Source organism: Tiliqua scincoides, chromosome 1, assembly GCF_035046505.1.
Source record: "Tiliqua scincoides isolate rTilSci1 chromosome 1, rTilSci1.hap2, whole genome shotgun sequence".
Lineage (NCBI taxonomy): Eukaryota > Metazoa > Chordata > Lepidosauria > Squamata > Scincidae > Tiliqua > Tiliqua scincoides.
In genome coordinates, this window is record NC_089821.1 from 144,954,130 (window position 1) to 144,980,025 (window position 25,896).

At 39.9% G+C, this 25,896-nt stretch overlaps 2 protein-coding genes across 4 annotated transcripts in view; one reads left to right on the forward strand and one right to left on the reverse strand.

Annotated features, from left to right (window-relative positions):
- The window catches only part of MACROD2 (mono-ADP ribosylhydrolase 2), a 1,146,647-nt gene that overhangs the window by 1,047,568 nt on the left and 73,183 nt on the right, over positions 1-25,896 (reverse strand). The window lies entirely within an intron of this gene.
- Positions 103-4,921, forward strand: FLRT3 (fibronectin leucine rich transmembrane protein 3). Its single transcript, XM_066638879.1, has 2 exons — positions 103-454; positions 1,716-4,921. Exon 2 carries the CDS (start codon positions 1,768-1,770, stop codon positions 3,712-3,714), a length of 1,947 nt encoding a protein of 648 aa, XP_066494976.1. The 5' UTR covers positions 103-454; positions 1,716-1,767; the 3' UTR covers positions 3,715-4,921.

Sequence of the window (25,896 nt, forward strand, 5' to 3'; positions counted from 1 at the left end):
TCAATCCACTGTCAGAAGCCATCATAATTCAAGCCTAAGCATCATGAATGTTTTTGAACACATAGAGCTGAAGTTACTATCTCCATCCACGGCACCATATAGGAAAGCTTCTAAGAATTACGAAGAGAGCAATTTTTGTTAAGGTTTTTAAACCAAGACAAAAGAGACTCTTCACACCCAGACTCAAACAGTAAAGCAACTTCCTCCCACCTCAAAATCTCAACAACCTGATGTGCTTATGTGCCATGTCAAAACTTTATGGGAATGTTCATTAAATATACTGGGGCTTATTGGAAAGCTATTCTACCTGCAAAGATCACTTAAAACTACTACTGTGAATGAAGTATAGCTACGTGAACGAAACTATCTTTACCCAGTTCTACCTTTACTTGGAAAATTGTATGCTACTTGGATTTTAGCAAGCACAAAAGTTTCCTTCACATTTTTAAATAAGGTAGGATCAACAGCAGTTTATTCTTTTAATAATAATAATAATAAACTTTATTTTTATCCCGCCCTTCTCCCCAAAGGGACCCTTTTACCATTTAAAACAGAAAGGTGTTTTATATTAGGAGAACTCATGAAAATGATCACAAAGTGGAAATAAGAGAAACAATAATATAAAATTAGAGCTCATGTCCACAGAGCATAGAAGTCACACTGTCGACCAATTTCAGTTTAAGTTGCAAAATTTGCATACATAGGAATGATAGCATTTAGATTAAATAGGTAATGAAAAGGTTAAAATATCCATCAAAATCTTAACAATGAAATAACAATATTGCAAGCCCCAGTATCATTCAAAAAGTACGTTTTTTCACTGTACAGAAACATCTCTAATTAAAGCATTTTTAAAAGACATTTTGTTAGTTTCTTTTTAGTGTCACAAGGTCAATCAAAGAAAGACATTCTTACAATCTACCATACAAAGTAATCTACACAAGGATAAATCAGTTTTAACTTAAAGCTTTCACTACACTTAATTCCTATTTGCATCCCCAGCCAGCTTGGACTATTGTATGCATTTCATCACTGTTTGTTTTTGGATACTATGTAGTCTCTAATTATTAACACACTTTAGAAAAGACAATTTCAAGAAAAAGACTCTAGGGTGGTTGGTGAATCAAACTAAGGAGAGCTTGAACTTAACTATGTGCTTTATTATCATGATTTGCTAATGTTCAGAATTGGGAACCCACTGTGCCCCCATCTTCCAAGTACAAAGCAAAGATCTAAATTCAAAGGGCTATATGCTTGGAAGTTCCTTCTCCTGAAAGATGCTGCTGTGCCAGCGTAAGCCCTGGCATCAAAACTGAAGGGCACAGACTCTGATGAAGTACAACAAACGGATACTGGGAGGGAGGAGGGGGAAAGAGGGAGAAATCTTCATATATGCACTAATCATAGGACATGCCCAAAAGAAGTTTTTGAATTGTGCTTTTAATCTGGTACCATGTTGTGCCTTTCTAAAAGAGAAACCTGTTTATACTAGATCAAGCATGAAATTTGGGGACAAAAGCATATACAAAATAGTTCTCTCTCACTAAAATAATCCTATAAACCAGACCTGAGAGCCAAACCTATACAGGCATGGACAGTTTATGAACAAAAATCAATCAAGAAAATTCTTAGCAATGAACATGTTTCTAGATGTACTTGTATCATTTTGAAGTCACACTTCACTTTACTATTAATCTTGTTAATTTTTTTTTTAGATTGCTGAAAACCAAACACTAGCCTGTGTGCAGACCTTATTGCAACTTGACCATGATCAGCGTAATCTGGAACTTCATCCTAATTTGGACAAAGATAGGGCTGTTGCTCAAAATGGCACCTCACTCTGTCAGTGCCAAGTCATGCCCTTCCGTGTGCCGCTGTGACGCAGGTTTCATTTACTGCAACGATCGTGAATTGACGTCAATTCCTATTGGGATTCCAGAGGATGCTACAACCCTTTACCTTCAGAATAATCAAATTAATAATGCTGGAATTCCTTCTGAGCTAAAAACCTTGATCAAAGTGGAGAGAATCTATTTATACCGCAATAGCTTGGATGAATTTCCTACCAACCTCCCCAAGTATGTTAAAGAATTGCATCTGCAAGAAAATAATGTAAGGACAATTACTTATGATTCACTTTCGCAAATTCCTTATCTGGAAGAATTGCATTTGGATGATAATTCTGTTTCTGCAGTTAGTATTGAAGATGGGGCTTTCCGGGACAATATCTATCTCAGACTTCTCTTTCTTTCACGAAATCACCTTAGCACCATTCCCTGGGGCTTACCTAAAACAATAGAAGAGCTACGCTTGGATGATAATCGTATTTCCACAATTTCAGAGCTGTCCCTTCAAGACCTTACAAATCTAAAACGTCTAGTTTTAGATGGAAATCTCTTAAGCAATCATGGATTAGGAGAGAAAGTCTTCATGAACCTAGTCAATCTAACAGAACTTTCACTGGTCCGTAACTCTCTCACAGCAGCTCCAATAAATTTGCCAGGCACAAATCTGAGAAAGCTTTATCTGCAAGAAAACCATATAAATCACGTATCGCCTCATGCTTTTGCGTACCTACGGCAGTTGTATCGACTTGATATGTCCAATAACAATCTCAGTAATTTACCTCAGGGCGTCTTCGATGACCTGGACAATATCACCCAATTGTTTCTTCGCAACAATCCTTGGCATTGTGGATGCAAAATGAAGTGGGTTCGTGACTGGTTGCAGACACTGCCCACCAAAGTTAATGTACGTGGACTGATGTGTCAAGCACCAGAAAAAGTGCGTGGAATGGCTATCAAGGATCTTAACACACAGTTATTTGACTGCAAGGAAGAGGATATTGTAAGCACTATCCAAATTACTGCTTCAATACCAAACACTTTATACCCTGTGCAAGGACAATGGCCAGTTTCTGTGACCAAACCACCTGAAATAAAGACTCCTAATCTACGTAAAAACTACAGAACAGCTACTCCAGTACAGGAAGTCATTACCATTATTGTAAAGTCTGTAAGCACTGAGACCATTCATATTTCTTGGAAAGTTGCACTACCCATGACTGCTTTAAGACTTAGTTGGCTCAAAATGGGACATAGCCCTGCCTTTGGATCTATAACTGAAACAATAGTTACAGGAGACCGTAATGACTATCTGCTTACAGCTCTTGAGCCAGACTCACCATACCGTGTATGCATGGTTCCCATGGAAACCAGTAACATCTATCTCTCTGATGAAACACCTGTTTGTATAGAGACGGAAACTGCACCCCTTAAAATGTACAATCCTACTACAACCCTAAACCATGAACAAGAGAAAGAACCATACAAAAATTCTAATTTACCCTTAGCTGCCATCATAGGGGGTGCAGTGGCAGTAGTAGCGTTAGCACTACTTGCTTTAGTCTGCTGGTACATCCATAGGAATGGATCCTTGTTCTCCAGAAACTGTACATACAGCAAAGGACGGAGGAGAAAAGATGATTACGCCGAAGCTGGAACTAAGAAGGATAATTCCATCTTAGAAATTAGGGAGACTTCATTTCAGATGATATCTCTGAACAATGAACAAGTATCTAAGGAGGAGTTTGTAATACATACCATATTCCCACCTAATGGAATGAATCTCTATAAAAACAACCACAGTGAAAGCAGCAGTAACAGAAGCTACAGAGACAGTGGTATACCAGATTCGGATCATTCACATTCATGATACTAAAGAAAATGATAGACTTTGGGTTGATTTTTCTTACAAAGAAAGGTGACTTTAGAAGGTTGCTGGTCTACTGCAGAACACTGGATTAAAAGACTGGATAAGCAATGTATTGTACATTTGCCATATAATTTATATTTAAGAACTTTTTATTAAAAGTTTCAAATTTCAGGTTACTGCTGCGATTAATGTAGCAAGGATGCCTGGAAACAATTCTATATTTTAGTACTTTTTAGTAATTTGTACTGTATTTTCCTTGCTAATATTGAAATTACAGACCATTTAACTTTTGTGTTCTACTGAGTAAGATGACTTGTTGACTGTGAAAGTGAATTTACTTGCTGTGTTGAACAATCAGGACTTTGCATACATTTGAGATCCTTGTAAGTATAAGCACAGGCCATTTTCACTTTGGTATTCAGAAAAGGTTAAATCTGGCAAATTGAGGATATTCAGAAGGGGCTGCAAAATTGATTAAAATTACAACCCTGGGTATATTAAACCTATAAAAACAACTAAAATTTAGTAAACCAAATGCGCAAAGTAGTGGGCAATGCCAGTTATTTATTTACAACTATTCCCATAAATAAAATGATAGTCTGCTGGAGACTGCAGCAGATGGGTGAAATCTAGTTCATAAGGCAGCTGAAATAAGAATTCAAGCACAAACTAGTGCCCCAAATAAAAGAGAGAGGGTTCATTTCTAAAGGTTAAACCAGTTTTAAAATGTATGGAGAACAGTTTAACTCATAAGATTTTCCTAAACAAATATCCAAATTAAAAAGCTTCCTTACTCCTGTATGGGAGAACTTGCTGATGAAAACAGTTCATTACATCTAACCAATGATGAATCTGCACAAAACTATTATATATACGTATATATATTAAATATACTTCAAATGTAGTCAAAAATTTTGCCCATTACTATCATGGTTATCCAGAAATTACTTAAAACACCATACAAGTGAAGATACTTTGAACTGGCGTTCTACTTAGTTGTGATCTATTTAATGTTTAATACCCAAAACACTTTGTTGCCATAACTATTTTTCCCCAAATGAAAACCAAAGTGCAATGTACGCCCTTTGGCCAGTCTTGTATGTGCCTTGATCAAAAGTTACATGTGTTCCACTTTTAACTGGGAACAAAGTTTTCACACACATACACTTAATTATGGAACAATATTGGTCTTAATGCTGAATAAAATATAAAATGAAGTACAGGAAACCAAGTGCTCTTCTTCTGCTCTGTATAAAAAATTGGGTTATGCAATGTAGAGTATGTTCAGGTTCTCTGCTCCTGCACTGAGTACATCTCAAAGAAAATAAGAATGACCTGATTTGCTTCAGGGCTCAAATGCACAGTGCTCAACAGTAATTTTTCTCTAGTCAGAATGAAAGAGAGGCAGGTTAAATAGACAAATCTCTGTAAATGAACATCGGTAGCCAGTTTCTTCAAGAATTATTATACTATGAAGTAACAGATGGCTATATGTACAGGAAGCACTGATCTGGCAATTTCTTATGAAACCATAATTGGATTGTTATCTTCTGTGACGATGCAATCTTTTCACAGTGGTTTACAAACATATGCTTTGTGAGAGGCAACACATCAACCATCTCCATATTTTTTAAAAGGTCAAATCAGCCATGTCGACAGACCGAGGGGTCACCTGGACAGCATAATAAAATGAGAAGGCAACCACTAACATTCATATAGAGAAGCTCTTATCCTACCTCACCAAGAGCAGTGAAAAAAGGCTTGTTCTCATTTCTGATGAAACAGCATGACTATGAGGCCTGGTTCTACACATACATGTGAAATTGACACAGTGTATTTCAACTCCAATAATGTATCTATCATAAATGAAAAGGAGAGGCAGTGGCTGCAAGAATATAAGTATACAAGCTTTGGTAGTTGCTGGAAACTATTTGTATTTACGTATACAGGAACTCATAATAGACCTTTATATACACTGAACTGCAGTCTATCCCCATTAATTGAAAAGTGTTGTACAGTGTAAAGAGTACTTTATATAGATGAAGAAGTTGGCTGCTGCAACAGTTGGCCACAATCATAGATTAACACTCCACCAAATGTATCTTATAGGGTAGGATGAACTATGACACACCCTATACTCGTCCCCAATGTTTAGGTGCCACTGTCCACTATTATTTTATCAGTGAAAGGATTACAAGATTTATCCCGTTACAAAGAATCATTTCAAGAAATCGGTTTTAAAAATAGTACTGGGATGGTTTCAAAACTGAACATACATTCTTTGAAAAGTTTCCCAGACTCAAATTATGAGCCTAAAAAATATATCTTCATTCATAGAAGCATGGTACAGTTACTCCATGCACTGTTGGTCTTAAGTATAGAACTCTGCCTTATACAGAGAGTCAGGCCACTGGTCCACCTAGCTCAGTATGTTGACGCTGACTGGCAGCAGCACTCCAGAATTTCAGACAGGAATCTTTCTCTGCCATAACTGGAGGCATTCTGCCTGCAAAGCCGATATTTCAACAACACAATAATAATAATAATAATAAAACTTTATTTTTATCCCGCCCTTCTCCCTAACGGGACCCAGGGCGGCTAACAACATATTAAAAAAAACAATAGATTTTAAAAACATTAATACAAGCAGATAAAAACATTTAAAAACACACTACAGGGCCATAAAAACAGCAGTCAGATTAAAAGAGTAAAAGAACAGATCACCGAGGAATCAAGCCTGTAAAACTAAAAGATGTATAAAAAAGTTAAGAAGGTCAGAAATCAGAAGGCTTGTTTAAACAACAGTGTTTTCAGGCCTCGCCGAAAGCTCTCAAGAGAGGGAGCCATTCTCAAGTCAAGGGGAAGGGAGTTCCATAATGTTGGTGCCACTACCGAGAAGGCCCTATTTCTTGCAGCCACCCCCCGGACCTCCTTGGGTGGCGGCACTTGCAAAAAGGCCTTCTCTGATGACCTGAGATGGCGAGCCGGATTGTATGGGAGTAGGCGGTCTCTAAGATATCCTGGCCCAGAGCAGTATAGGGCTTTAAAGGTCAAATCCAGCACCTTGAATTGGGCCCGGAAACGAATGGGCAGCCAATGTAGCCCCCGGAGAAGCGGGCTGACAGAGTCAAACCGCCTGGCTCCGGTGACCACACGGGCCGCCACACAAAGCCACAGTTTCTCTCATCCCACAAAACCTTTCCAGTGCAGCCTCTACTTATCACCATCACATTTACCTGGACAAAAAAGAAATCATATTCACCAGAAAAGATAATCTGCAATGACATAAATATCCCTAAAACATTCTGTTCCATATCTTAACATACTATCATTTCTGCTTATAAATTTTTAACCAAGTGAGGCATAAATGACAAGAACAAATTTGCCAGTTTCTAAATATCTACATCAATATAATGTCTGACTAGAACTTACTTTGTTATCAGTTCAGTTCCTGAACACTAACCATTTAAACTTCAAAGTATGGAGAGATGTTTTCTACCTTACACAAAATATGCAAAGAGGAATCCTGAAAGGGCATTTTCTTGGATTATTTTTCCAGTGAAAGGAGAAGTTCTATTCCTCCAAAGAACAGTAAGATACTTGGCACAAATAAAACTTGGGATGGTAAAAACAACCAGATAATAAAGTGCACACTGTATTACCTTTTACTGCTGCTCCTGAAAATAACTTCAAGAATTATCCCTGTCCAAATCTCCTCTACCTCATATAGTCAAGCCTCCTACATTAAATTCTCAGTGTAGTGAAATAACTGAGGTAACATTTATGTGGTTAAAGTATTGCAAAAATGCAAATGCACTTTAAAATGTTCAGAAAATTATTTTTACTATCTCTCAGCCATCCAAGATAACTAGATTTTGTTCTAGCGTGGTAAGTTTTGAAGTCAGTTTCACAGCACCTGTTCACTACACAAAACTAGCATGGTAACATTGCCTCCAAATCACATTGAAATATGAGGACTGGTGTCAGTCCCAGATAAAGGTTCTCCATGATTTTCATGAGTTAATATTATTATAGGTGTGTAAAGTACACATTATGCTAAAAATTGTTAACTGCCAAAATCAAAGTAGTTCCTCTCAATTGATTCTTACTAGACAGTAAAGATTTTTTTATGCAACATGATGTCATGATCCAATTTCACTCTTATGTTGAGTGAATATTTGAATACCCTCAATATTCAAAACCCATTACACAGCCAACACACTTTTTGCTGTCTTAAAAGTTAGACCTATTCCCAGGTATATCTGGAGTGCCGATTCCAAAAAAGACATCGGTTTTGCCCTATCATAGTTTTACAGTTACAGCATAGCCTCATTAGTGAATGGATCAAGGAACTTCGTCATAAGGAAGCCTACACCATGGCTTCATCACAAGAAAGAAGCTTGAACCATTCATTAACAAGGCTATGTGATGTCTCCAAAGTAGATGTGGTTGGGCAAAACTGATGTGTTTTTTGGAATCAGTACTTCAAATTCATATAAAACTACCATAAATTTTGAAACAAATTTTTCTGACCCTCAATTTCATAGGCCTGTCTTAATCTTAACCAATACAGAGCAGCCTATTTTTTCCTTTCTTACTTTTTTCAAACTTAAACAGATCTCATGGTTCATCATGGCAATACAGCTAGCAATCTCTCTCTGCCTGGTTCTCCTAAAACTGGAAAACACAACATCACCTCCCACAGTCCCCGCCATATCTGACAATACCCCAAATAATTGCATTAATACCTGGTAATTTAGTACTATTTTAGGGGGAAAGTAAGTTCAAAGTTAAAAGAGAAGGAAAAAAAATTCATAAGAACATAAGAACAGCCCCACTGGATCAGGCCATAGGCCCATCTAGTTCAGCTTCCTGTATCTCACAGCGGCCTACCAAATGCCCCAGGGAGCACACCAGATAACAAGAGACCTCATCCTGGTGCCCTCCCTTGCATCTGGCATTCTGACATAACCCATTTCTAAAATCAGGAGGTTGCACATGCACATCATGGCTTGTAACCCGTAATGGATTTTTCCTCCAGAAACTTGTCCAACCCCCTTTTAAAGGCGTCCAGGCCAGACGCCATCACCACATCCTGTGGCAAGGAGTTCCACAGACCAACCACACGCTGAGTAAAGAAATATTTTCTTTTGTCTGTTCTAACTCTCCCAACACTCAATTTTAGTGGAACCTGGTTCTGGTGTTATGTGAGAGTGTGAAGAGCATCTCTCTATCCACTCTGTCCATCCCCTGCATAATTTTGTCTCAATCATGTCCCCCCTCAGGTGCCTCTTGGGTTTATTCATTGGGTTTAAATGCTTCATGGCTACAACTAAAATTGCTACTTATTCTGCAACAAGGCATTTTGTATACTGTTACATAAATAGTACATTCTAATAGTACATTCTAAAAGATCTGCATGGGTACAACTGGGTTTGGGAAAAAGATATTCCCTTTCTGCTCTTGATAGCTGGTTCTATACAAATAGCTACCAAAAATATGTTGACTTCAGTAAAATTCTGCTTCATAAGATAGAACTTCTTCTGTTCTTCAAACTAAACCATTAGCCTTTCAGGCCTGAAAGGACAAATTATTAATAAGAACTCCAAAATGAAATCAATCAATAGCATCCACAGTGCAATTGATAAAATACAGCTGCACCAAATATTTTAAATGTGATTTTTTAAAAGTTTTTAAAAATATGATGGTTGAAGTGTTTCATAAATCTCCAGTTACTCAGTAGCAAGGATGTCTGAGTAATTCTAAAAATTCCATGTTTCTAAAAGTGTTTGTAAAGGAAATGCAGAGTGCTGTTTTACATGTCACATCACATGAATGAGCCTTGTAATTCTATACTCCCTACTTTCCTCCTCCCAAATATAAAGAAAAAATGCCTAAATTTCTGACCCTCTATTTTCTGCCTAGTTTTCACCTTCCCATTAGCTAGTGGGCTCCTGTTTAGCCTATAGAGCCTGAAAGGACTGCAGAATCAGTGGAACATAGTAGCCATGTTTGTTTTGCTGTTGACCTTCCTCAATTGACTGGTAAACAAAACTTTTCTTTGAGCCAACTCACTGGACTGTGAAGTCCATCTAATTCTCAAGAGCAGGAAATGCAACAGGTTAAACTTATTTCCCCCCACCCCTACAGAATCCACAGGTAAACCTAAGGTAATACCCAGAGATTATGCAAACAGTCCTACACGCTTCATTGCATATTTGCCCTGGCCTCTCATCCAGAGTGTTGGATGTACTGACAAGGATTACCCATCTACCTGATTACTTATGCAGGACCAGCATAAGTAGCTAGAGTAGAGAAAGTACCTAGTAAGACAAGTCAGCGTTTCATTTATTTTCAGTTTACATTTCAACCTCCATGCAACCCATTCCACTTAAACCAACACTTTGGTCATTGCATACTTCCCTAAGTGCCTTATTTTTGCTTTTTACTTTATCCTGTGTTTCAATGGCCTTCTTCCTATGAATAAAACAAAAGCCCATTTTACTGTTAATGGTTTAACCTGCTTTTATTGTTACTAGCTGAACTACTGAATTTCAATTACTTGAGAGGGAACTGGTCGTCCCATCACCTTGGACCACTTGTCTTCACTACTGAAGGTTTTCAGGAATCTCCAGGAATTTGGGGGATCACCAGCAATCATTGAAGGGAGATATTCCCAAAGCACCTCCTTCTGTCTGGCTTTTCCTACCACCTCAGTTTAAGTGCAGTCTAACTGGTGCAACGAGTAGAGAAATTTGTTAGATATTAAGCTCCTGGCAGATATTAGATGTTAAGCTCCTGTTTTCCCCCCATCTTCCACTACAGAAACAGTGGAAATTCAATATGGTTTTATAAGCATCTGAAAAATTCCTCAAAACTGCTCAGTTTGTTAAAGGCAGTGTGCACAACGAGAGGCGGAAACATGAGAGCACACAATTCATTCATTCAATTCTAAATCACAGTACATGTGAACTGAGACAGATAAAGTCAACGTGAGGTTTCAGGAGACCAGTGTTTCCCAAACAGTGGGTTGTGAAAAGGAAACTGAGAAGTTGATAGCGGATGACGAAAATGTATTGAGTCCTCTGGAAAGTGAAACTTGGCTGCATGTGCATGTTTACTCATGGGTAGGTGAATGTGCCTCAGTCCGTGTCAAAGAGCAGGCTGAGAGGAATGCAACACCACCAGAATGATCCACATCCAATGAACATAGGCCCCAAAAAACACCTAAGAAGGAAAGTCCTCCCCCCCCCCCAGCAGATAAGGAAAATGTATTGAGCCCTATGTAAGGGTCATTCTATACCAGATCATCATATTGTTTCAGACTGACCTCCTTATATATATATTTTTTAATTTGGGGTGCTTATTTGTCCTATTGTGTAAAGCAAACACACCAAGTTTTAGTGGCCTATGTTCATTATGTGAAATTTTACAGCTATGTAAATTTTCAAAGTTTTATCAAAAATGATGTGCTGGTGATATTTTAACAAGATGTAAATGCTGGGAGTAGTCTCATTTTAAATCTCCATATCTCAACTGGTGTCTGATTTACAGCTAGTTAAAGTATCACTAGCATGCCATTTTTTGATAAAATTTTGAAACTTAGAAATAAATATTTTTCTATGTAAGTTTCAAAAAAAGTATTTCTTCAATAACGACATAGGATAATTAAGTATAACAAGTTTATCAAAGTCTAACAACATGAGGGAGAAAAATATTGGTAAGTGTGGTATTTGATGCAGAATGAAAGTGAAATTGAACCACATATGCATGTGAATAAGCTTGCGAGTAAGCTACAGTGCCTCTGCTTCTATCCAAGGCCAGGCAAAGAAGCATGCAAGGCCACCAGAATGGTCCCAATTAGATGAACTGCTCATCAAATGCACCGGAAAATGCCCCCTACCATAGTTCAAAGCAACAGTTCCCAAACTCTACATGGAATGGGGGGGAGTGAGACAGCAATGGCATTTTTGGGATCAAGCCGCTGCTGCAAAAAAGGTTTTTTTTAAAAAAAAAGTCTTGTAAAGCTAGGTGGGTCCCGCTAGCATGTCATATTAAAAAGTGAATCCTAGTGCTAAAAGTTTGCACTAGACCATTCTGGAACACACACACACCCCCATAGATACTGGGAACTCACTTTAAAAAAGGTTTAGAACAGTGGTTCTCACACAATTAGCACCAGGATCCATTTTTTAGAATGAGAATCTGTCAGGACCCACCAGAAGTGATGTCATGACCGGAAGTGGCATCACCAAGCAGGAAAATTTTTAAAATCCTAGACTGCAATCCTACCCATACTTAACCAGGAGTAAGTCTCATTTACTTTCATTGTTAAAAGAATATACATAGTAGCTTGTTAAAAGTACAGGTCTGTAACATTTCCCCAAATGCAATCACATACCATGGAAGAATCAGGCCTAATACGTATATTAAAAATAAAATATTGCAATGAATGGGGAGTCACTTGAAATTGGCTCATGACCCACCTAGTGAGTCCCATCACACAGTTTGAGACACACTGGTTTAGAAGGCAAAGAACAAAGTCGAAAATAGCTTTCCCTACCTTTGCATGGTGAAATCACTGCATTCTGAAGGCTCCAGGTAGTTTTCCAAGCTGCTTGAAGTCTCTTCCTGGTCACACAAAGGCTCCTCCCTTCACCCAACGTTGCCCCAGAATGCATCAAACAAATCTAATTCTCCTAGGAGAGAATGGCTCATTCTGTATATCTATTTTAGGAATACCTATCACCTGGTACACAAATGGCCCAATCCTTCGTGACTCCCCGCGTAGTGACACAGGGGAGCCAACACGTTATCCATTGCATCCTGTGGGGGAGTTTCAGCTCCAGAGACCTCCTTGGGGTAAAGGAACATTAGTTCCCCTGCCCTACAATAAGCCCATGGGAAGCAGGCCAGATCTGCTAGGATCTGCACCAGTGTTATCACTGACACAAGTTTGTGTGGACCCATGAAGGTGGATCACCAAAACCTCCTTCCTTCCCAGGGCCAGTCAACCTTCTTCCACCCCCCATTGCCTTCCCGTTCTAACCCATTCCATCCTGCCTCCTTCCTCCAGGCCCTGGCTCAGTCTTATGTGCAACAGCAGGCGTCCTCAGTTCATCAGTGCACAATCCAGCCACTCAACACTTGTGGGAGTGGCCAGGTCATTCTCTGTAGCATGCCATGTTTGCAAAATTTGGAAAGCATGCTCCAGCAACATGACTAGATTTTAGGATTAGACTGAACTTTCAACTTTTCGGAGCACACTCTTACCACAATGAAAATTTCTTCAATAAAGTGCTTTAGAATTCTTCCTCCACTGGAGTGTTACAAGATGAAGGCAAAATGTGATGCTATTTCTTCTTCCCTACTCAAAGAAGTAAAGCATGACTACTTAGTTACAGGTGACATGAATAATAATCTGAAAAAAACCTTTTGCAATGGTTTTCAGAAAACTCCAAATTACCAATTTGCCTTCCATTTCATGTAGAAAACTGCATTTTGAAGGGGGAAGAGTCAAGAAGAGCACCATCTTTTAAACTATAATCCTGTTTTGCACCCACCTATCATAAGGAGCATAGCATAAGACAAATTTGCACAAGATTTGAAGCCACCTTGACTTCTGGAACCAAACAGGATACTAAACACATACAACTTCAAAATACTGCTGCTCATTGTATTATAACACAGATTTAAATCTGCAGTGGTTTTCTTCATAGTTAGATGCATATATTGCTGTTTTCAAAATTAATCTTATTCCGACAATAACCACTCCACATTTCGCCAAATATACATTATCATGAAACAAGATTTCAATAGTGGAAATACAGGTATCTACTTAGATAAATGTATTTAAATTGATCTTAGTAATGAAGATAGTAGTTTATACAGAAGCAAAATTGCTGGAGTACAATATTCTGCGAATTAAAAGAATATTTTATATTATCATAAAATGTTATTATGTACAGCTATACGTAGTCTATGAATCTTGCAGCATAAATGATGCATGCGATTTCAGGGAAAAATATTATACATAGTCAGTGAATGTCTTGTCAAAATGTGCCAATTGTGGCAGCTTGCCCAAAGCTAAATTCATTGTAATAAAAACTCCTGGACTGGAACATGGTGCCATTTATGTTATTCGCCACCCAAATTGTTTTTGTAGTATATAAACCCAAAGCAAACAGCTGTCAGTTTGAAAACCTCTGAAAAGCTCTGTCGCTAGGCACTGCTGGGCTTTCTTGCTTGGATGCTTTGAAGAACCTGTCAGCTGGGCCCTGGCAACTAGCTGTGGAGGCCGGATCTTAAGCGGCTGAGAGCATTGGATTAGAACAGCTTACATCTTTTGACTTTGTACCGGATCACTGGATTGAAATCACTTTGATAGATGCTTTTGGAGGATTTTGTGTTTTTCTGAAGTCTGCAGAATTATGTGCTAGGTTTCTTGCCCTTTAGTTTTGGGCTTACACTAGAAAACAACTTCCAGTGGCATTAAAGCCACAAAACCCAGACTTGCTATATTGGCAAAGTGTTCCTTAACCACCACCCCCCACCAAAATGAACAAGGTTCAGAATGTAGCTATTGAAGAAGTCTCTCAAAAACAGCATCCTCTTGCACATCAAAATTTGTCAGGAACCAGTGGTATTTCTCTACATTATATATATATATAATGTAAAACTCCTCCCCCCCATTTTAAAGGAAGAATGGAACACAGTTGGAAATGGTTATATTTTTCTTCCATTAGAAAAAGGCACATCACATAAAGCGTGGATATGGATTTATAATCATTTGCCAGGAATATATATTTTTTATATAATTTTTTTAAAAAAATAATGAACAAGTGTTTTAACCATCTTGCCTTATTGCATAATGCTTCATGGTGGTTTACAATACTAAAAACAAAACATAAATAAGAACCACAGAAAAAGTATAAAAGCAGGAAGCAAAATGAATGGTTAAAAAACGATCAAATCAGCAAGAAGCAGTTTTCCAAAGAATCAATATATGAAAAGCCTCTCACAGAGAGCAGGATAGATTGCCTGGCACCCAAAGACCATGACTGAGGTGCCAGGTGCATGCGTCTAGAAAGCTAGTTTGGGGACCACTGCCATTGAAGAGGCCCTCTCTTCATAAGCCACGTTTAACCTTAAAATAGTTTAAGTACTGCTTAACTTCTAAGTTTCACATGGGAGAACGTAGTCTTTTAAATGCCTGGACCTCATGCCATTTTGGTCATTGATTAGATCAGATATTAATTTTTGCCCGGCCCAAAGGTGTACGCATTTGGTTCCTGTTGCACATATGCAACGTTGGGCAGAAATGGTTTAAAGGCCTTTGTGACCTCCTGACAGGAAGGATAAAATCTGACCCGAGAGCGTAAAAAAAGCTAGAAAAAAGTATAAGAACATAAGAACATAAGAACAGTCCCACTGGATCAGGCCATAGGCCCATCCAGTCCAGCTTCCTGTATCTCACAGCGACCCACCAAATGCCCCAGGGAGCACACCAGATAACAAGAGACTTCATCCTGGTGCCCTCCCTTGCATCTGGCATTCTGACATAACCCATTTCTAAAATCAGGAGGTTGCGCATACACATCATGGCTTGTACCCCATAATGGATTTTTCCTCCAGAAACTTGTCCAATCCCCTTTTAAAGGCGTCTAGGCTAGACGCCATCACCACATCCTGTGGCAAGGAGTTCCACAGACCAACCACACACTGAGTAAAGAAATATTTTCTTTTGTCTGTCCTAACCCGCCCAACACTCCATTTTAGTGGATGTCCCCTGGTTCTGGTATTATGTGAGAGTTTAAAGAGCATCTCCCTATCCACTCTGTCCATCCCCTGCATAATTTTGTATGTCTCAATCATGTCCCCCCTCAGGCGTCTCTTTTCTAGGCTGAAGAGGCCCAAACGCCGTAGCCTTTCCTCATAAGGAAGGTGCCCCAGCCCCGTAATCATCTTAGTCGCTCTCTTTTGCACCTTTTCCATTTCCACTATGTCTTTTTTGAGGTATCTAAGGAATGGTTTACGGCAGTGGTTTTCAAACTGGGGCGGCGCAACACCCCAGCCTGAGGGCCCTAGTCTCTTTCCCCTTAAGGGGCAGGGGCAGTCAGGAGGCAGGGAGGAGGCAGCAACGCGATCCCCAGGATCGCGCCACTCAGGGGGGCTGCAAGGGCTTGGCTACACTTGCCCAAGCCTCCTGCAGCCTCCCAGGGGTGCAGGGAGCCCTGCGCGACCTTCTGCAGGGCTCCCCAGGTCAGGGAAAGTGAGAGTGGGGTGACTGCTCCTCACCTCCACTAAACCGGAAGCCGAGCGCGATCGCTCCACTTTCCCTTCTGACGGGGCTGCAGGGACTGGGGTGCACCCTCCAGTTCCTGCAGCAGCCGTCCCTGGGTGTGGGGAGCCCTGCGCAAGCGCCTGTAGGGCTCCCCAGGTCAGGGAAAGTGAGAGTGGAGTGATCGCGCTCCGGCTCCGGTTTTACAGCTCCTGAGTGACTCGATCCTGGGGATTGCGTCGCTGCCTTCCCCCTGCCCCTGCAGCCTCCCCCCACCCCCGCAAAGACTTACTGTGGGTTTCAAACTCCCTGAGAGTTCGAAAACCGCGGGTTTATGGAATGTTGAAGTTGGTGTTTTTAATCTAGCATTAATATTCCAAGTGTAACACTGACTGTCATTGAATATATGGTTTGCTAAAGAGAGATTATTTTTCCAAAGATTCAGTTGGGAAGAAGCTAGAAATTATAATTCAACCACTGATCAAAGGTGCATTTGGAAGAGGGAAAAAACATGAAACTGAACTGTTGCTGAAAAGAGATTATTTCAGCTAGGGAAAATGTTTAGCTTTATTCTATTATACCTTATTATGCATATATGGTGGCCAGCACAAAACATTGTTTTGTTCCAGGTCGCAATTAATACTTGTTACTTTATAATCATTTTTTCTGCCTGTTAATTATTTTGTTCCCTGAACGCTGATGTATGTCATCTAAAACCAGAGTCATATATATTATCCAGAATAAAAGCTGTCAGAAGCTTGAGAAACTGTTCATTATTATCTACCACAATCAAACACTTTGAAAAGGTGGATCAAGCTTTAATTGACCCACCAAGAGTCTCCATACTTTTCAGTATGTATGTCACATCAAGAGTCAGAATACTTTTCAGTATGTGTGTGCTTGCATAAGGAGGGAACCCTGTAACTGTCACTCAAACTGCCCAAAAGATTCAGATCATATCATCTTTTCCAACATTACATACTATGTACATCAAATATACGTTAGTATGTTATATTTAAGCTTCTTTCCTTCCTTTCCAACCCTACCCATGCTGTACGTTTGTAAGACACAAACGGATTGAAAGATTTTCTTCTCTTCTGTGAACATCTAAGATATTGTTTAACAATGTTAGTAATGAGCAACACTGTAAACAGAAAGATGAGGCTGAACATTTAATTAAGTTCTAGACTCTTAATTGCTACGCCAACTGTAACATCTTTGGCCAAGATACAGTAGAGTATCTACTCTAGATACTCTAGATAGAGTACAGTACAGTAGTGCTCTGGGCCAGGGTATCTTAGAGATCGCCTACTTCTGTACAATCCAGCTCGTCCTCTTAGGTCATCAGAGAAGGCCTTTTTACAAGTGCCACCGCCTAGGGAGGTACATGGGGCGGCGGCTAGAAATAGGGCCTTCTCAGTAGTGGCACCAACGCTATGGAATTCCCTTCCCCTTGACTTAAGAATGGCTCCCTCTCTTGAGACTTTTCGGCGAGGCCTGAAGACCCTTCTGTTTAAACAAGCCTTCTGAGTTCTCGGCCTTTTTAACATCTTTTCAACATCTTTTAATTTTTTGCAGGCCTGATTCTTTTATGACTTGCTGCTCTATGCTCTTTTTACCTTTTTACTACTTGTTATTTGACTACTGTTTTTATGATATGCGTTAATATGCTTTTATCTGTTTTTAAATTATGTTGCTAATCTTTTTTAATTATGTTGTTTAATCTGTTTTTTAATTATGTTGTTTAATTATGTTTTTAATTATGTTGTAAGCCGCCTTGAGTCCCTTCGGGGAGAAAGGCAGGGTAAAAATAAAGTTGTTATTATTATTATTGAGACTTTATAATCACATATCGCTTGTTCTACACTTGCACATTGTTCTGAATCCTCCACTTAGTTTTCAGTTCTCACTTTTGTCTAGACTAGAGTTCAGCTGGGCTTGAAGAACCTATGTTAGGTGTGGCAACAGAGCTGAAAATGTCCAAAAATACTGGAACAGCATACGATCATGCTATCTCACCACAGTTTCAAAAGCAATTTACCATGTACTTTGCAGAATTCCTTTCAGAAAGTACATGCTTAAATCTTTATTAAGCACAAAGGAATGAGATGTAACTACATCTTTATTTATTTAAGGTTTTGGGGTGAGTGGTACAGACAGGTCACAAATGTAGTAAAATGCGTCATGCTGTGTCTTAGACCTATAAATATCCATAATGATGTCTATTTTCTTTTTTATCTTATCTGAGCTTATGGTGTATAGTAGCTAACAACGTGAGTTAGAGAGACTTCAGGAGAAATCTCATTTTAGCAATGAACTCACTAAATGGCATTTGGCAAATCACAGCTTCTCTATCTATCTATCTATCTATCTATCTATCTATCTATCTATCTATCTATCTATCTATCTATCTATCTATCTATCTATCTATCTATCTATCGTTTTGATCAGCCTGAAGCAGTGGCATCACTAGAGGGGTGCAGAGGGTGAGGACCTCACAGGCTGTCACACTCAGAGTGAGTGACATCACTACTGGCCCAAACTGTAAAATCTTCGTATTTTAGAATACCACCATCATCTTATGTATAAATTGACACCAACTCTAGTGATGCCACTGCATTTAGGTTGTATGTATGATATTGTAATTTATTCTGTATGATCTGGTAGGGAAAGAGGTCCATCATGGGGGTGACGCAATGAGCTCACAATGGGTGATGCAAACCCCAGTGACACTTCTGGCCTGTAGTACTAATATTGGTACGCATTGCTTAAAGACAGGGATACATTCCACAAACCCCATCATTAAGCAATGTTGTCACTGTGAGATCTCCTCCCCACTCACCACCACCCCTCCCATGCCACAACCTGTAGCCCACCACGGAGTTCTGACTCAGGCGACCCAATCCAGTGCCTCCCTTCACAGTACCCAGCATAGCTGGCTGGTTGGGACAACTGGCAGGATCGCTGGTGATTAAAGCGGCCCACCCCACAGCAGCCATGCTGATGGATAGCGTTCCAGCCACTGCCATAGTCTGCTGGCTGGCTCAGATCACTGACCAGGGCTGGAGAAATGGCAGAAAAAAAACCCAAAAAGGTTTTAAAATGGTGGCGATGGGGGTGGGGACAAAGGATCACTGTCATATACATAATCCGTCATTTACTGCAATGTCAGCATGCAGCACATACATGTATCAAGTTTTATATAATTATCTAATACAAATTCAGAGAAATGCCAGATGGTGCAAGAGAGTCCCATTATGTTCAGAAAAAACCTGGAGCACCAACAAGGTTGAAAACTTTATTTACTTTATTTCTATATTAACTTTTTAAAAAGGTAATGAACCTTTTAAAGAATGCTTGAAAGGAGCTAATTTACAATATCGACATATTTTAAGCTGTGGGGTAGTCTTGATTAATACACTTTGTGGTTGCTTTATGGGAACACTTCTGTCCTCTTAATGCCTTTGCATACATCTGGAGAATGCATCAATCATCTGTTAGTCCTCCTTGTTTAATTACATGCCTGCCTAGAGGCAATGTTTATTGGCACAAATCAGGTTTCATAGACCAAATAGCTTTTTTCTATTTACCAACCAGCTAGAAGCAGAAATAGAGAAAACACTGCTGCTAGGTGTCCTTCACTCAGATGGGTAAGCCTCACTTCATTAAATTATAAAGCGGCTGAGCCAGTGAGATGTAACTCTTATAACTAAGTAATACTGCTAAACAGTATTAGCAAAAAGGGATTGACTCTACATCAGTTTCACCAAAATTGCAATTCTGGCGTAAATAATTTGTAATCGCAAATATGGAATTAGAAGGAGCTCACACTTCCTTACTTTAAACTTGTGCTGGTAATATCAAACCTTCCCCAACACTCAGATTTTCAAGAGAGGGATTATACTACAGCAACATCCTTGAATTTTGGTTATATAAAGATACCAACAGGGTCACGTCCAGACATGATGCCAGTTGAAATTTTCATCTCAGGCAACGAATTAAGGGTCTAATCCTATCAACTTTTCCAGTGCCAGTGGAGCTGTGCCAATGGAGCATGCACTGCATCCTGAGGTGGGGAGGCAGTCACAGAGGTCTCCTTAAGGCATGGGAACATTTGTTCCCTTACCTTGGGGTTTCATTGTGGCTGCATAGGTGCCAGAAAGTTATATAGGATTGGGCCCTAAATCAGCTGATGAATAGGGTTACCAGCTACTCCCAACCCACTGCCTGTCTGGTGGCCAAATCTTCTCCTCACAAGCTCAGAGGAGGATGGGGAGGATTTGCTGTTCTTACCACAGCCACTCCTTCTAGGGAATGCTGGGAATGAAAGCTTCCTGGATTCTCTCTGCTAGTCAATGCAAGAAGTGATCATACCAGTGCTGAAAACTGGAGGCGGTAAGCAGGGTTGAAAGTCACCATCTGCAAAGTTCAGCACATACTCCCTGCATTCTCTCCTGCAGCCACTAGAAGCAGCAGCAGTGATGTAGGAGCTTTGAAAAGGAAGTTATATTCATCTAAGGTGCATGCTGTGTGCACTGGACTTAATGAAATGAGTAATGAAACGGGGGGGATGTCAAAATTTGGGACACAGATTTAGGCAGTAAGTTGCATTGCCCCTAGATATGTTAAAGTAACTCGCAAACAGGCCCAGTTCAAAATTCATCCTCAGCTCAATCATCTGATGACTAACATCCATGCTCCTACCATAAGCTATACTCTATTGGGATCTAGAATATTTGCACCCACTGGCTTTTGGGAATTACTTTTCAAACAAAGAACCTCAGAGGAGATCCCATTGTAATTGCTTCTGTAACTAGGGTGCCAGGCAGCCTCTTTAGGCAGCTCTAGCATCCCCAAATGTCCAAAAGCAGTGGCCAGGGGAGCTTTTGCCCAACTTCAACTGGTGTGCCAGTTGCACCCAAGCTATTCAGACTTGGCCGCAGTGGTTCATGACCTGGTGACATCAAGATTGATTACTACAACATGTTCTGAGTGGGGCTTCACCTGAAAACTTTCTGTGAACTCCAAATAGTACAGAGTGTAGCATCCATGAAGTCACTGGAGCTCAGTGGTTCAATTCTGTAGAAGCACTGATTCTATGACTACACTTACTGCTGGTTCATGTCCAGATACAATTCAAGGTGCTGGTTTTGATCTTTAAAGCCCTTCATGGCTTGGGACTAGAGCATCCAAGGGATTACCTTCACCCATATAGGCATGCATGCTTCTTACGTGCTTCTAAACATTCACACAAATTAGACATAAAAGTTGGTGCCACATATTAGAATCCATTTTTGTACAGTCAACCATCCATGTTCAGTATGCATTCAGACCTACAAATAACCTCACATGTCTGAAAAATCCACAGATGGGTGAATACCCAAAGCCAAGATCAGCAGCAACCGCACTCTAAGAAAATGGAACCAATTGCTGCATTCCCGCTGCTAACTGTCCTACACTTCAAGACTTCGATCATGAGTATTTATGGAAAATTTGTAAGTGAAACTGACAAAATGAGTCAACAACTCATATATAATTCTGGAAGTCCCTGGATAAGTCTCTGAAGGTGAAGAAGGCAAAGTTATTCTGCTCAGCTAGAACTACAGCTCTAGGAAAACTTGCTTTATCAGGCATTAAATCATCATTGTAGGAAAATGAAAAGGCCAATTGGCCCTGTAGAGTTATTAAACTGATAGAATATATAAATGCTATTATCTCTCAAGTGACTATTGCTAGCTATTGTCAGTACTGCGTAATGTACATGTACAAAAATCTAATCTTGTATGTAAAATGGGAATTAAACTATTTCAGTAACTACTATATATTGAAGGACAATTTGAATTTAATCAAAATGTGTGAGAATAACCTTTTAAAGGTTATCGGCATTAATACAAGGACTCTCAGCTGTTCTCAGCTATGCATATTGAGCGCCTCCAATATTGCAGAGATCATATTAAGACCATGCTATACTACATCACTCCACTTTCTCCAGACATCCTGAAAGAATTTGCATGTTTTCCTATCAGCATTTCCTCTGTAATTAAAATATGTCAATTTATAAATTCTTATCATTTCCCATAATCTGAAGCAATACTTGACATAAATTCATCCAAATCTTCCACATTCTGGCTACACAAATTCTTGCACATATTAATACAGCGGGCCCTCACTATGGTGATCTGTTCAGGAGACACCACTGTACTGTGAAAATTTAGTACTGTGAATCCAGTAATGCTTTATTTATGGCAATTCATTCCAAGGTTTCAGAAACTGAAGTGTCTGCCACAGAACTAAGGGCCCAATCCTATCCAACTTTCCAGCACCGGTGCAACAACAATGCAGCCCTGAGGTAAGGGAACAAACATTATCTTATCTTTAGGAGTCCTCTGTGACTGCCTCCCCACCACAGGATGCAGCACACGCCCCATTGGCAGAGCTGCACCAGCACTGGAAAATTGGACAGGATTGGGTCCTAAGCTTTCCCTCTCTAGAAGGTCCCTACTGCACTCTTTATGGGACATGGTTATCAGTTTACACAGAGTTGAAATTCTAAAACACAAATTACAAGGTTTATCCTTCCCTCAATATTACACATACACGATATTATTTATTTATATTATTTATTTATACAGGTATTTATATACCGCCTTTCTTTGGTCGTCAGATTTCTCCTCAGACTTTCATCCAAGGTGGTTTACATAGGCAGGCTGTTCTAAACCCCCGTAGGGATTTTTACAATTGAATAGTTCTAGTCTTTCATAGAACTCCTCGTTCCAGCTGGATTCCTTCCCGGTCTGGCCTTTCTCTGGCCCTTCGCCTCCCACGCTCCACTTGACAGCAACTCCTCTCTGTCACCGAGGGTCAGCTCATCAGTATATCAGCGTGTCCTCAGTTCTCGGGTACTTCCGGTTGTTTCGAACTGGCAGCCTCAGATCTTCAGGCATACAAGGCGGCAGCTCTACCAACTGAGCCAGACCTCCTGCCCACATTATAAATGTGGTTATTGGCTGAGCTGCAACCAAACATTTGAATTCACATAGTTGATTGGCTTATCTATCATCCACTTTAAAGTGAATAACATATGGTATAGTGTATTATATAGTGTATTGTTTTGCTTTGGAGAATCCACTGCAAAGTGATTTGAGTGCCAAGTGAACTCACTGTAAAGTGAGGGTCTACACTGTACATTCCTTAGCAGGTTTTTGTCCTAAGACAGCAGTCATGCTCATAAAAATAACGCAAGAAAGATGCTTTCAAGGAATCTAACAGGTTATATGCCATTATCTGGTTAATCATTTGAAAGATTCTCTTCCAGAAACTTTTAAATTTGAGACAACTGCACCACATACGTATATACGTTCTCTCATGTTGGCTCCTGTCTTATATACCTGTCATACTCACGTTTTAGCCTTCTTGGAGCAAGAGGTTTCTTTAAGGTTATTATAGATGGGGCAAGAGATCATTGATCCCATAATCCCTTCATATTTATCTACTGAGGTCCTCAATTCCTTTTCCCATAGCACACAATAGGTAAACCAGCATTGCTTGGTATCCACCAACATTATGTTAAACAACAACATCGTAACAATTATCTGTTCTAGTGGTATAAAATGAATGTGGTAAAAAAGAAACCAATGTTCAAATAATTTTTTCCTCTCACAAAAATTTGTTCTCATTTTTGCTGATAATTCTCCTATTTCCTTGTGATGAGCAGGAATGCTCTCCCCCCCCCCCCAGCAATTTGTTCCTCGATCAGGTGTCTTTAAAATGAGTGAGCAAGCTGTCTTGCCTCCCCCATGAAGTATCTCTACAGCAGCCCAAAAAAAGGGAGGAGACAGCAAGCAAATCCCCTCCCCCCTTCATCGAGAGATAAGAACATAAGAACAGCCCCACTGGATCAGGCCATAGGCCCATCTAGTCCAGCTTCCTGTATCTCACAGCGACCCACCAAATGCCCCAGGGAGCACACCAGATAACAAGAGACCTCATCCTGGTGCCCTCCCTTGCATTGGCATTCTGACATAGCCCATTTCTAAAATCAGGAGATTGCACATACACATCATTGCTTGTAACCCATAATGGATTTTTCCTCCAGAAACTTGTCCAATCCCCTTTTAAAGGCATCCAGGCCAGATGCCGTCACCACATCCTGTGGCAAGGAGTTCCACACACCAACCACACACTGAGTAAAGAAATATTTTCTTTTGTCTGTTCTAACTCTCCCAACTCTCAATTTTAGTGGATGTCCCCTGGTTCTGGTGTTATGAGAGAGTGTAAAGAGCATCTCTCTATCCACTCTGTCCATCCCCTGCATAATTTTGTATGTCTCAATCATGTCCCCCCTCAGGCGTCTCTTTTCTAGGCTGAAGAGGCCCAAAAGCCGTAGCCTTTCCTCATAAGCAAGGTGCCCCAGCCCAGTAATCATCTTAGTCGCTCTCTTTTGCACCTTTTTCATTTCCACTACATCTTTTTTGAGATGCGGCGACCAGAACTGGACACAATACTCCAGGGGTGGCCTTACCAGCAATTTGTAAAACGGCATGAACAGGGAATGACGAACAGGGAAGCTACTTTGTGGGCAGGCAACTGACAAGGGACGGACCAAAGTGGGCTGTAAAGGAAATGAGAGGACACAGTCAGGAGGAGGAAGCGTCTGAGTATTCATTTCAGAACTGTACGTCTATAATGTTGGGCACTGATTAACTTAACAGTTCAATACTAAGAGCAATGGGGTAGTGACGGAGCTCCCATGGAGAGGCGAATCTGGATCAACGGATAACTGAAACCACGGATACTAGACCAGTGGATACAGGAGCATGCCTGTATAAATACAAATCCAAATATTCTAATTCATAAATATTCATTAATTCTGATCTTGTGCTATTTACTTTATAATCTGACATCAATATATACTCATATCTCATGCATGAACAAGCAAATAGTGTTCAATGTGTCAAAACTATGACATGTATAATGTAATTTTACAATTATCTACCATAGTTCCATTTATATGATGTGTTCTCCAATAGCTACTGCTAATGGTTCAATTAACAAATATTAATGAAGAGTGGAAACTATCCTGCTGGGTTCCCACTGAAGATTCAAAGTTTCAAAAGATGTTCCATTTATGATCTTGCTTGCTGTTAATGACCTAAAAACATTTGAATCCATTCTAGGAAATTTTGCCCTACAAAGGCTCTCAAGTTGTTACAGAAATACCTTACCAGCTCAATCCAACCTGAGTCTCCTCTCACCAATGCAACCATGCCAATGGAGCACATGCGGCATCCCGCGGGGGAGTTTTGGGTCTTGGAGACCTCATCAAGGTAAGTATGTATTCCTTTCCACTGCCCTTATGATTCTACTTGGATCTGCACCAGCTCCTTTGCTGGCACACATCTGAGTGAACCCAGGTAGATGGATCAAGGCTGAGCAAGGGAGATGGGATATCATCAGTGCTCTTGCTGCCTTCATCATTCTCTTGTAAATTAATCTTACTCACTTAGCTGAAATTGTTGAGTAGAGTATGAGTCCTTCAATAGCCACATTTTAAACATCTGTGTTCTATTCACCTCTAAATTTTTGATATTTCACATACTAATTTGCAGTGTCAGATCAGGAAGTACAAAACAAACTATTACAGTCAAAATGCTCAGTGTACAGAGTGTCTGCTCTATTCTTGAGAATGAGTTACGGGGGTGGGTGAGATTAAAATCCACAATGTCGTATTTCAGTTATATTAAAAAGATCCACTGTCAGTTTATATTATTTGAATAGTGAACTTTACACAGTCTCTTGCTAGGCCCAACCAGGGGTCAATGACATGATTATTTCCCTGATATGGTTGAATGTTGCTCCAAGAACTATTTCCTCCACGCAGGAGATTATAACATCAGGGACGA